Genomic DNA, 14,287 nt, shown 5'->3' with positions numbered 1-14,287 from the left:
CGAAATAAGGGGAGTCCCAGAGAACATACAACTAGAAGAGCTGCCCCATTTCGTCAGGCGCCTTGTTGCGACAGTCCTACCGCACAAGGGGGCCAAGCAGTTCGTCTTTGATGGCATATACAGAATAGCAAAATCGCCCCGTGCTCCCACGTCAGCGCCACGAGACCTCATCCTCATCCTACGCTGTTGTACCATGACTGATAAAATGGGACTAATGGCGGCATTTCAGGGACGGACCCCCTACAAGTTCGAGAATTGTCAACTCTCCCTATTTCAGGACTTAAGCAGAGAAACACTCATATGGCGTAAAGCGATGAGACCAATCACAACCACCCTCCAGGAAGCAGGCATTAACTACAGGTGGGCGACGCCAAAGACCCTGTGGATAACTAAAGAAGGGACACATTATAAAATATCAGACCCCACTGAGGGACCGGCACTGCTAACGACTCTGGGACTACAGACCCAAGGCATGAACACCACCCCCAGCCTCGGACAGAGGACAACGAGAAGCGGAGAAGCATCAGACCTCAGAGGACCACGCGACGATACGACTTGAATCGACATCGACTCCTACCAACCCCGGCCGGGGACAATGGGACATTTCTAGTTAAACAGTTGGCCCCAATACCCAAGACGAACTGTCCTATCACCAACCGCCACACGGTTACACACACTCCGGGACTCTTTTACTATAACACCTCCTCCCTCCCCCCCAACCCCAGGGTCACAGGGGACCTGCTTGCAACAGAGCCCACACACGACCTAAATGGCTCTGCACATACAAACGGCACACACATACAGGGACTCCGCTGGACAGCACAGACGGACCACCACTACATGACCCAACATTGACGTCTATAGACTCGCCGTAGCTGACACTACTCACAAACGGACGTGTACTGTGCAACTAGACCATTCACTACTAGACCTAGCCTAGCGAGACGCCACACAGCGTAACACCTACACAATTAAGTCATGGACACACGCCATTAGCCTAGCCACTCATAGGGCATATTCCCTGAGTATACCTCCAGATAGAGGACACCAACGACTTCCAAGCCAAAGTCAATAGACCCAACATCCACTACCAACCAACACTAACAGGATACGCTAGTGGCGCTACTGACTATAGAGCGACATACCCACTTTTAATACCATACGATCACATACCGATACAACCCGACAGTCCTGTTATAACTAAAAATGTGTTTAATGTACCTTGCTAAAGTTTTTCTTTTCCTCGTAACTTGATTACAGTGTTGCTAATTTATCATAGCCTCTACGGCACAAGTTTGTGAAACTCGTACGTTTTGTACTGAAAATAAAGATTTATAAAAAAAAAAAAAGAAAATGTTGTCCCCAGTAAACACCAATTATTCTGGTTACAGATCTACAAACAAGAGCATTTAGTTTTATATTTTTTGCTGCGTTGTTCATAGTTTTCCGAACTCGTGTCTCTTTCCTCACTTTATTTTTCATCGTCCATACAATTTTTTTAGATGGACTCCAGATGTAGAACAGGCTCTTGCAGATACAGCAAGTTCTATCTTTTATATCAATTCACTTAATTTGTTTCTAGATTATCATGGAAACATTCCATTTGACAGCAGATATGAACAAGCGCATCCAATGGAGGCATTTTCTCTAATGCCATAGGAATCACAAACGTTTTCAATCATCATGTTGGCTTAATGTTCTGCCAGACTGCTTTACTTTAGTAACGATTACCATATCTACTGGAATGCAATGTCATATTTCCAATTCTTCCTGTAATGCAGAACTTTAAAAGGTAGATAGATAGGTAGATAGATAGATAGATAGATATGAATAAGTGAAGAAATATAACAGGGACTACTGTCAACTTGCTGAAGAATGTAATGCTTTTACAGATTGTAGCAAGGCTTCTGGGGAGACCAATGAGGAGAGAATTACAGTAATCAGTGCAAGAAATTACTAGAGCATGAACAAGCTACTTTGTAGCATCTTGTGTAAGAAAGGGGCAGTCGTGGGCAATGTTTTTATGGAGGAATTGGCAGGATGTGGCAACAGACTTCAACTGAGGTGTAGGGGTGAGGCCAGAATCAGATAACACCAAGACACAGGTTGCAAAGACTGGCTGATGCGGGTACCATCAACTTGAAGGGAGAGCAAAAGAGGAAGGAATAGTATTATATGGAGGGAAAACAATAAGCTCAGTTTTAGAGAGATTGGGTTTCAGAAAGCAGGAGGACATCCAGACTGAGATGGATGAAAGGCAAGCAATAACACATTGCAGGACAGTGGGGGAGAGATCAGTAGAGGAGGGATTTGTCATCGGCGTACAGGTTGTAGCGTAATCCAAAGGAATTAATGAGTTTGCCAAGAGAGACAGTATAAAGAGAGAGCAGAAGGGGACCAAGAACAGAGCATCGAGGGACTCCAACCAAGACAGGATGAGGGGAGGAGATATCATTAGAAAAGAAGACACTGAATGAACCTTGGGAGAGATAGGAGGAGAATCACAATATGACAGTGCCACAGAGAACGAGGAATTGAAGAGTGTGGAGAAGGAGGATATTATTAACAGTGTCAAAGGCAGCAGAGAGGGCGAGAAGAATTAGTATAGAGTAGTGGCCTTTGGATTTAGCCACGATAAGATAACTTATAACTTCAATCAGAGCAGTCTCAGTAGAGTGGAGAGGGCGGAGGCCAGATTGAAGAGGGTCAAGGAGAGAGTTGGAATTGAGGAAGCAAACCAAACAGTCAGAAACGGGTCTTTCTAGAAGCTTAGATGAAAAGGGGAGCAGGGATATGGGACAATAACTGGAAGGGGAAGAGATGGCATCTTAGGATGGGTACGACAGTAGCATGTATAAGGGGAGCAGGAACAATGCCAAAAGAAAGAGAGCAGTTGAAGATATTCATTAAGCACGGCACAAGACAAGGGGAGAGAGATCTAATTAGGTCAGATGGGACCACGCGGGTGTCACGCCGCCCGCCGGGTCCGCTCCTGCCAGAGAGCGGTATGGGTCCTGGCGGGCGCGTATCGTTGTGGCGGCATTCCCACATGGTAATGGGAATGCCGCCAATTACTTACCTCCTCCTGCGATGCCTGCTGTCCACTGAGAGGCACTCCTCCCCTCACACAGCGGCCGGGTCTGTAATCATTAGAGACACCGGCCGCTGCAAGTAAGAACCTCTTAAGGTTCTTGCTTAACCCTATGAGTGCCTAACTTTGGAAACGTGTGTGTGATGTCACACACACACGTTCACTGTCACATGCTCCCCTGCAGCCAATCAAGGAGCACCTTAAGCAATATAAACCATTTTCCTTCATTTCTCTGTGCCCTGTCGTGGTTTCCACTCTGGTTATCCGAGAGCACGTTTCTGGTACTGTTTCTTGTGTATTTTAAAATTGGCTTTCCTATTGACATTCCGACCTCTGTGTCCCTTGACCTTTGGCTTGGTTCCTGACTATTCTGACTTCTATATTCCTCTGCCTTTTACTTGCTTAACGGTTTTGTGTTTTCTGTGTCTTTGTCCTCAGCCTGTCTTGTGTTTTTTCCTTTTATACGTTAAATCCGGCCGTTCTAAGAACCGGTAATACGTGTTAGGATTTTCTTTATTTTTTTACTTAAGTTCTGCGTGTTGGGCATATTAGTATATCCTGATAGCAGGCCAGTGTTGGGATGAGGGGAAAGGAGAAGCGCGACCACCTATTGTTCACTAGCCGGAGAAGGACTTAAGAGTGTAAAAGGCACGGTCAACTGCGGCTGCGAGAGAGAGAAGAGCAAAGGGGGAGAATTTTTTTCTTAACTCTTCTATCCACAGCAGGGTGAAAAAAAGTTTAAGGTATCAAGATATAGATAGATAGATAGATAGACAGACAGAGACAGAAACATCAAAGTGTCCCTATATAAATGCAGATAACAATTAAGAACATGATAGATAAGAATCTGCCGCAATATATTCACAATACTGAATATTTGTATTTACTACTATGTTCAGTTTGCATATTGTATGCTGTTAACTCTTATTCTAGGTAAAAAATTTCCCTTGAAGCACAAACTGCAGCTTAGACTCCCGAAAGATTTGTTAAAGGGACCTGAATGTTTGGAATGCTCCAGAGAGCAGAATGATGATGTCAGCTGCACTGGGTAATGTTAACAAAGAGTTTGATAGTTTGAATTTGGCACAGGGTGCAATACATCTCTCTGTGAATGTTTGATTATAGTTTATCCAGGGAAAAATTCAACTGCCCTTTTACATTCAATTGATTTTTCCCTGTTATGAGGACACATTTTCCATTGTTTCAACGCTGTTTTGTTTTTTTCCGTTCTTTTCGATCAATAAAAGGAGATTTGATTTTGCAAGATCTCTTTTCATTATAACCTCCTAGATATTCTTCTGGATGCTCCCCCCAATAAGATAGATTAAAATATTTCTTACTACACTTGAATATATCATTAGCATTACCAAATAGGCCACAAACAAATGTAAGTTTCACGTAGATAAATGGCGCTGTCCAACAGAATGAGATGAGACTATGTAATTAATTGTGGCATGGAAACCACCATGATTAATTAACTGATTTTATTTATTTATCTGAATTCCTAGCAGCATGTGATTTTTACATCCGAAGAATGTAAATTTTTACTGTCCAGAAGAACATGTTCAAGGTGCAATCTTCAAAGATGCCTCAAACAAGGAAGCCAAACGCCTTTTCACCCTCTGTCCTGAGAAATGACGGAACTGGTTGGATTAATCAAATTTCCTCACCATCGGGCCTCAAGCTCACCAACTTTCCATCATCCAGAAACTGTAGGAATTCTTTATATCCCTATGAAAACACTTATGGAATGTTTGCAGTCTTGGGATTTCAGGCTATTACACCTGTTATGCATCCTGTCTATAGTGGTAGAGAAGCGTGTAAATCTTATGGGGGCCTTCTATTGAACATCTCTACAGTGTATTTTCCAACTATGTGTCTGTCTGCTAATACTGATCAAAAAAACAGTATGATCAAATAAATAATACTGATCAAAGAAACAGTTGCTTCAATTTCTTGAGCAGAATATAGACAATGGGAGGGGCGTGGCCTGGACACCGAAGGGAGCAGACGCATGGCGGCTGAGCTCCCGCTGTATAACACATAGAAATAGACAAAGAGGGATTTATTACCCCGACATTGACGACCGCGGACCTTAACAACTCCACCCGAGATGGGGAAGAAGGCTAAAAAGCTGAAAATCCTGATCGGGGAAGGCTCTCGCAACATTGAAGACCTCCTGCAGCGGAGGCCTAAACCTAAGATGGCGGCGCCACTTGACTCTCCCTACACCTCCTCCGGGGAGGAAGGCATGGATGCCCTGGATAAAATACCACACACTACGGGCCACTTACCCACACCGCTAGCGGGGAACCTGTCGGCTCCGGCTACAAAAGGAGACATACAGGCCCTCCTGAATAACATATGGGCCTTCTTTAATGCGGACCTCGACATTGTCCGCGAGGACATCGCTGCGGTAACGGCCCGAGTAGGGGCAACGGAAGAGCACCTCTCCACAGTAACCCACCAACAAGACAACAACAGCTAGAAGATTTGCACCCTGCAAGCTGCCCACAGGGCCCTACAGATTAAACTGGACAATATGGAGGACACTCGAAGACGCAACAACCTCAAAATAAGAGGTATTGCTGAAACGGTCGATGACCAAGAGCTGCCACACTTCCTCAGGCGCCTCTTCACCTCTCTTATGCCGCAGCGCTCCGCAAAAAATCTACAACTAGACGGCTGTTTTCGCCTAGCACAATCCAACAGGGCTCCGGCTGGAGCTACCCGCGATGTCCTGGTACGCTTTCTACTTGCCCGGGACAGAGCGTCGGTACAAGAGGCAGTACGAAACAAGACGCCTTATGGCTTTGAGGACATGCAACTACTATTTCTGCAGGATCTATGCCGCTCAACACTACAATGGAGGGGATCCCTCAAAGAAGTTACACAGACCCTGCGCACTAAGAGCATCACCTATAACTGGGGCCCATCTCGAACTCTTCAAGCCACCAAAGACGGCCGCACCTACCCACTCACCTCCGCGGACGACACCGAGGAGTTTCTCAAGAATTTGGGCATACCCCCACCCACAGGCTCGGGAAGCGAGTCACGCAGCACATGGGATGTTGCCAAGGTAGTACCCTTCACCCCAAGAGCCGCTGCTGACACCGGCTGAGGGCAGCCAGAAATTCCGGACATGGGCTCTGATCGTTTTTTTTTATTTCAGCTTAATTTTTATTGTATACGATATGCTGGTCCACAGATACCATGTAGAACAAAGTGTAGATACCATTTCGGTGTCTACCCGCCCCCTCACACTGCCCAGGGGTTATTGAGCGGAACCTCTAAAACTGAGGTACTACTACGTTCACCACAGCACGGTAATGTGCATACACCTTAGATCTCCTATACTGTGATACAGGAGTCCATGTAACCGATAACCCTGCACGCTGCCCTCACCCTGCGTTTAACCGGTCCCTCCTCTAAACTGAATACCCGACCAAAAGGTATAGCCGGTTGGCACGTGGAGTGTTGGCGGGTGAGGGCATGCAGTAACACATAGTTATAATACAACAACAACCACACACTAAGAGACGCACCTTAAAAATACGCATCACGGACACAATATTAACTCTCATATAATTTCTCCCTCTCATGTACCGTTCTTTTCTTAAGCCTAAGACTACTAATACCTACGGCTAACACTTAGGTCTAATTATAAAAATGTGCAATGTATGTCAATGTCATGCATTAGTTACTTGATGTTAAATGTTGACCTGTGATCAATGCTGTTGGGGCATGTCAAAAGTATTTGTTACCATTACTACCTTATGCACGAAAAATAAAGAATTGAAAAAAAAAAAAAAAAAAAAGAATATAGACAATGGTTCCCAAATTAAGTTGTACTGTCACAGTTCAACCACTAGTAAATTGTGCCCGAAGAACAAGACAACTAAAAAGCCTCTTAAGGCAAAGAATAAATGGAGTTCACAAACAAACAGAAGACAGGTAAAGCATATTATACGGAAAAATTGTGTAATAAGTTCGGAGTTTCTATAACTGAATAGCTTGATGGGGTTGGCAAGCATCAAGCCTATTTTGGCTAAACCAAGCTTCCAAAAAAGTCAAAATAAAAAACACAAAGCTCGTGAATGTGTTTGAAGCATTCGTTTAGCTCTGATATCATAGTGTGAAGTGGTTTAGACAGCTGCAAAGTGTAGGGTGACCTTTAAATAGAGTGATCAGATGTCCCTTTAAGAGGGGACAGCCATAACAAAATTATACCACAGGCTGAATGTAAGTCAATGCTAGGGTGCTTTTAATGTGTGCCTCCCCTTAAAAGGTAATGTTTGGCCACCAAAACTAAGTTAGAAACAGCCAAAGAGGTTGACAATGTCAAGTGAAATACAATTTCTGTCGTCCTAAACCTCCCAACTTCAACCACAGCTATATACAAACAAGTTGATGAACACCGATTAATAATAAATATTTTAGTAAGAGGTTAAGTGAGGACAGTTCACACCGTGTAAGTCTGGATTATGTTTAGCTGCAATTAAAGGTAAAGGAATGAAAGAAAAGAAGACAAGGGCTTCAAGAAGACCCACACGGTGTGTTGAAGAAAGAGGAGGAAGAGATGTGTATCTCTGGTACCTACTGCTTCCACTTTAACTCTCTCCCCAATCCATACTGTTTCTTGCTCAGCCAAAAGGAATGAATGACTGTACAACTCCCCTGCTTTATTGTCTGAAACACTAAAAGAAATGCTCTTGAAATGCCCCTGTCAGCAATTTTACAATGAATCGCTCAGTGTCTCCTCCGGGGGTGATTTACAGATCGAATTCGGATTTAACCCCATCATTGGCACGCGTGCTAGAATACTTGTATGAACCTTGCTGTATGGCTTGCTTGGAGCAAAACAGTTAAAAGTGAAAGAAATGCCTGTTCTGGAAGTCATTACCAAAACTACTTTGGTGTTCTCCTGAGCTGCACGATTCTACGTGCCAACATTGGTCCTGGGAATATAACATTTCTGTCAGTTGTTGCTGAAATGTAACCTAAGAGATCATGGCTTGATAAGCACAGGGTCTTGCACGATGCCTATTGATGTCGCCTGCAGTGACCTCAGGGGGGAAAAAAAAAGAGAGAGAGAGAATGTTGCCACTGACTTACCTTTCTACCTAGCGGCCCAGGAACACCCGTCAGGCCTGCCAAACCAGAGTCACCCTGCAAAAGCAAAAAATGTTTATTAAAAAAAATATCTAACTACATATATATAATGTAGAGTGGGGATAGGCCTTACTAGCCCAGATTTGACTTTTCAAACAATGCATGTGCATCAAATTACTTCGATTTTTTATAAAATCTTGTCTGGTGCTTTGTATTCCCCCACAAAATGTGTGTGTCAATGTGTGTACAGGTCTATGTGTGTATGTATTTCTGTGTGTGTTTGTGTAGAGTGTGTGCGGCACTGTGTGTGTAACAATGTGGCTAATATAAGTAGCAGAGTTTGTGTTTGTGTGTAAAAGTGTGGGTAGCAGTATGTGTAGCAGTGTGTGCACTTGTGATATCTGAGTTGTCCATTCTGGCCCAAGTCCTCTCCCTTCCAGACTATCACTGTGTACAGTGTGAGGGGGCGGAGTCATGCACAGATTGCTGTGTTTAGTCTGAGGAGGCGGGGGCATGTACAGATCACGGTGTTCAGTCTAGGAGGGCGAGGCATGCACCAATTGCAATCTTCACTCTGAGGGGGCGGGACCATGCACAAATTGCTGTGTTTAGTCTGAGAGAGCGGGGCCATGCACAGATTGCTGTGTTCAGTCTGAGGGGGCGGGGCCATGCACAGATCGCTGTGTTCAGTCTGAGGAGGTGGGGCCATGCACAGATCGCTGTGTTCAGTCTGAGGAGGTGGGGCCACGCACAGATCGCTGTGTTCAGTCTGAGGGGGCGGGGCCATGCACAGAGTAAAGTGTTCAGTCTGAGGGGGTGGGGCTATGCACAGATCGATGTGTTCAGTCTGAGGGGGTGGGGCCATGCACAGATCACAGTGTTCAGTCTGAGGGGGCGGGGCCATGCACAGATCGCTGTGTTCAGTCTGAGGGGGCGGAGCCATGCACAGATCGATGTGTTCAGTCTGAGGGGGTGGAGCTATGCACAGAGTAAAGTGTTCAGTCAGAGGAGGCGGGGCCATGTACAGATCAGGTTCACTGAGACTGAATACAGCAACCCCAGATTTCAGCACACACCGGGCAGGGAATGGACTATTAACAGGCAGAGTAAGTGTCCTCATTAGGTATGCGCCGCCTGTAGGCATATATCCCATTGTACAGCGCTACGAAATTTGCTGGCGCTATATAACTAAAATAATAATAAAATAATAATATGTCTAGTTTGTCTAATGGGAATCCTGGCTCTGCTGTATAGGCTAGAGAAATCATTGCAAAGTGATAGCGAACTGTCTCACTGGAAATGTTCTTTTGCCAAGGTAAGCCTGGAAAAACAAAAATGCATAGGGGAAGTCTACCAGTCTTTAGTTTAGGGCAGGAGTAAGCAAACAGTAGATCCCCAGATGTTGTAGAACTCCTACTTCCATGATGCTCTAACATTCTAAACAATAGAGAGGGACCGCACTCAGCCAGAAGCCACAGTTTGTACACTTAAACCAGGGGAAGGCACGCCTGGGAATATAACAGCCTCAATTCGGCAGCTTTATTAGATTAGAAGAAATAAAGAGGTTTTCGGTCTTACTAGGAGACCTTAGTCAAGGCTTTGTGAGACAGAAACGTTGACATTCTAAAGGTTGGCAAAGCATCCTGGTAGTTAAAATTCTGCAATATCTGGGGATCTAGAGTAGGGTGCAAAAATTAAACTGAACACAGTTAGAAATCAATTAGAAATCAATGGCAAAAAACATTTTTTTTACAGTAATATATGTTTAATAAGATATTACCAATATGTACATTAAAACTAAATATATAAAAAAAAAAGTATTTACATCAAAGGACAATAATATAAAAGGAAACAAAAAAGCACACAAATAAAACAAACACGTGAAATTCCAGCCCCATGATTTTATGTCCTGTAATAAACTTAATTCAAATAACCAACAGAGGGTTTGATTGTACAGTATAGGAGAGGGAAGTCTGGGAGGAGCTTATATAATTACCTTTAATCCATTCAGAGCTTTCCCTGGAGAAATGCCAGGATCACCTTTTTGACCCTGAAAGAAAGGAGAAAAAAAAGGTCCGTCAGCTAAAATTAAGGACGGGGATATCCCCATTATGAGAGTATCCGGTTTCCCTCTTGCATGAAGTGAGCTGGTAACTAGGCTGTGATGTGTGTGTACAATAGACATACTGTATAAACACTGGGTGGAGAGCCGCACACTAAGACAGACGGAAAAAGAAATCTGAGTAAATTGTGTTTTTATTTCTTTTTAACAGAGCAGCTGATAGGGCAGCTTCTGAGCAGAAGTAGCCACGATTAATACTATCCGATCTTTTAAAAGGTTGCAACAAACTGACTGGCAAACCAAATGTGCATACAAGAGATAATCCATTGCCATCATTAAAAATAAATAAAATAAAAAATAAAACACACTATTAAATAGATATACCCTCAATGAATATTTTTTTTGCATTGGGGGCATATCTAAAAATAAGAACTCTTGTCTGCAGCTGTTACATGCCCTCCCCTTCTTTCCCAGCCCAGACTATTTGTGGCTATCCAATCACAGACTTCCCAATGCAGCTCAATGAGAAGTATTTCCTAGGCAGATGCTCTGTGCAATTGCGGTCTCTTAAGTTTAGCTCCACTGAGCAAACCAAACCAGGAAGTAACAGGACCGGTTGTCTGATTGACAGCCAAGGGGGTGTAACAAGGTTTATTTATAAAAGTGCCAATTTCAATTCAAAGCTGCACTTTTCCTAAAATAAAGTAAATAAATACATAAAAAGAGAAGACACACTCTTCACACAAACAACACTTCAGTAAGCTGAAGTACTTTAGAGGTCAGGAGTGTCTCTTTAACCCCTTAAGGACCAAACTTCTGGAATAAAAGGGAATCATGCCATGTCACACATATCATGTGTCCTTCAGGGGTTAAAGGTGAACTGGCATTTTTTTAGACATCATCTAGAACGTGAGTTCTTTTTTTTTTTTTTTTTTTTTTTTTACATGAAGCTCAGTTTTCATTTAAATGTATAATATAGAATAAGCAATTGACATTACAATCCAGTTTAATCCTGGCACAGACGAGGCACATATTGCATTGGAGGAGGAGAAAGAAAAGCAGTTTCTGGTTCTCCACTTCTACTTAATGTTTTTCCTCCTGATCATTGATTTCCTCTGTTTGATTTACTACATTTCCCATGATACTCTGCCAGTTGTTTTAGATGGCTAAGAAAAGTTGTTTTAAAAAAAAAAAAACCTACATACCATTTTGACTGTAGAGATACCGTATTTAGCTCAGCCCTGCAGTTAGGATATATTTAAAGAAAGTGGGAAACCAAGCGGGTCTTTATATTAAAGGAATGTTTCTTTTTAATAACAGGCATGCGTTTAAAACAAGCCTCAGCCATACGGAGCAGTTTTTAATTAAAATGGAGGTTCATTCTCCTAGATAGGAATGATCTTTGTTTTTCGCTCTGTCAAATATTCAATTCCCCCAATTCTATCGCAATTGTGATCTGATGGGAGGACGGAGCTCCACGATCAGCTTGCTATGTACCGGTTAGCACACTATAGCAGGGTAGGGCTAGTGAATGACAAACAAATGCCAATATGTGACAGCCGACAGGGCTAGTGAATGATATATAAATGCCACCATGTTACAGTCGACAGGGCTAGTGAATGACATAAATGCCATGATGTTACAGCCGACAGGTCACCACGTGACGACGTGAATGACATCTAAAATGTGACCATGTCACAGCAGATAGGGCTAGTGAATGACAGGTAAATGGCACCACATTATAGCAGGTAAGGCTGGTGGCTGTAACACAGAAGCTTCTTCACAACATTTGTGAGTATTTTCACAAATGGAAGATTATCAGAGTTATTCACTAAAGTGAGAATTCAGAATGAATTTAAAATTTAAAGGGACTGTATAGTCACCAAAACAACTTTATTTTAAGTCCAAAAAGTATTGAGCGGATTAAACAAACAGGACTACAGATGCTAACCTGCAGCAGAAAAAAAATTACAAATTTAACTAGACATAAACTACGGAAATTATAGAAGAAAGCGAAACAAGCCAATAATTCCTTTTAAGGGGTTATATACAAAAATGTTTTAAGGAGTTCTTTGGAAAACTGGCTGCATGAGAAATATTTTAAAGATACATCTGGCGTTATTTAATGATGCTAATTCACAGCAGTCAAGTTATAGTTTGGATTTTTTATGTTTCTTTAATACACATCCCATCTGGTCATTTTATTGTGAGTGTCAGACTTGTTTCTCCTCCCATTAGTGGCATTTTCCCCATAAATCTTAAAACTCCCCTACAAGTTTGGATTCCTTTACTGAATAATAGGCATCATTTACAGATTAGTAACAATGTCTGTATACTGACAGCGAGTACCGGTAATCTTTCATTGCATCTTCTGAAAGAAAGTATTAGTAAATGATTTCTTAATTTTTGTTAGAAGCGGTTATAATGGTCGCTTGCGAGAGACTGAAAAAAATATATATAACAATTGATCTAAGCATTGTAACAATAAGGACATTTACACCTTTTCTTTTTTTTGCCATATCTATCCTACATTTTAATTGCAAAGCTCAGGAAACCAGCTAAGAGTATGGAGTTATCTAATCTTGAAAAATAATTTGTAATTTGTATTTACATTTGAAACACTTGAAATTCCCCTTCTGCTTACAGAGTATTGGAGTGAACCAGACACTCTGTCCAAGAGTATGTGGGTAAATTGTCAAAAGAGGTTCAAGCAAACCAAGAATGAGTATTGGAGTAAACCGGCCAAGAGTATATGAGAGAATCGACTGTCACGTTATACCACTATATATATATATATATATATACATATACATACACGCACACCAATAAGCAGAGTATAAGCACCCCAGAACATTAATCCTAGCACATATAACTGGTCCTAAGAATGGCCAGATAAATGTAATAAGACAGAAGAGTAATCAAAGTATCGCCAGGGGCAAAGGGAACCGGAAATCAGAGGAGCGAGATACAAAGTCAGGTCAAGGATACCAGAGAATAAAATAGTCAAGCGATGCCAAGTCAAAAAACAAACAAAATAAGTGATCCCAAGAAAAATGCATGTATTTATATGTTAGGGCGTTTGCCTAATAGTCACACCCCCAAAACATAAGGAAGGCTCTAACGACAAGACACCGAGTGATTGGCATGATGACGTTGGTGCAGAGTCATAAAAGGGGCCGTGACCAGAGAGGTTGAAGAGGGAGGACCACGTGGTCGGCAAAGGGCAAGTATGGAAATAGGTAAGAGTATGGGAGTGAACTGTGTAAAGAAGATGGAATTAAATCAGCAATGAGTATGTGAGGGAACCTATCAAGTGTATATGAGTGAACTGTCGGAAGAGGTTAGAGGTAAACTGGCCAAGAGTATGGGACTCAAGCGGCCAAGAGTTTGGGACCCAAGCAGAGAGAGTATGGGACCCAAAAAGCCAAGAGTATGGACCCAAGCGGCCAAGAGTATGGGACCCAAGCAGCCAAGAGCATGGGACCCAAGCGGCCAAGAGCAAACCAGCCAAGATTATAGGACTAAAGCGTCTAATAGAGTATAAGATTAGACCGACCGAGATTATATGTGTGAACTGGCCAAAAGTTAAATGTAATAAGAGGTTTGAAGTCAACCAGCAAATGGTATGTAAGTTAACCAGCCATGAGTAAGGGAGTGAACTGTCAAGAGAAGTTGGAAGCTTGTCAGCAAAAAGTAAGAGAGTTAACTGACCAAGAGTATGGGAGCTAATAAGTATGGGAGATAACAGCTTCTTGATCCATTTAGAGATCTGACCACTATTCTGGGGTCAAGAAGGAATCAGTTCCTAGTTTACTGCAAAATTGGGAAGTGCTTCAATCTGGCCTTTTGCCTTATTTTGGATAGACAACAAAAACAGATGTGAGAAAGGCTGGACTTGATAGGTGCATGTCTCTTTTCAGCCTATCTAACTATGTAATTGGCAAAGGGTATGCAAGTTGAAATCCAAGTGCCTACTTAGCGTTTGAATGTCAAAGCATAAATCCATAGTTGCCACTTGACAA

The 14,287-nt window shown here is 42.6% G+C and overlaps 1 protein-coding gene across 2 annotated transcripts in view; it reads right to left on the bottom strand.

Moving 5' to 3' along the window:
- Positions 1-14,287, bottom strand: part of COL27A1 (collagen type XXVII alpha 1 chain) — a 290,091-nt gene that overhangs the window by 219,744 nt on the left and 56,060 nt on the right. For both annotated transcript variants that reach the window (XM_063432553.1, XM_063432552.1), the window contains exons 6-7: positions 10,200-10,253; positions 8,207-8,260 (exon numbers count right to left, since the gene is read on the bottom strand). In XM_063432553.1, the coding sequence (XP_063288623.1) occupies positions 8,207-8,260; positions 10,200-10,253 (108 nt within the window). The remainder of the gene's footprint in view (positions 1-8,206; positions 8,261-10,199; positions 10,254-14,287) is intronic.

The sequence above is a fragment of the Pelobates fuscus genome, chromosome 9 (assembly GCF_036172605.1).
Source record: "Pelobates fuscus isolate aPelFus1 chromosome 9, aPelFus1.pri, whole genome shotgun sequence".
Classification (NCBI taxonomy): Eukaryota; Metazoa; Chordata; class Amphibia; order Anura; family Pelobatidae; genus Pelobates; species Pelobates fuscus.
This window is presented reverse-complemented; position numbering and strand designations above follow the sequence as displayed.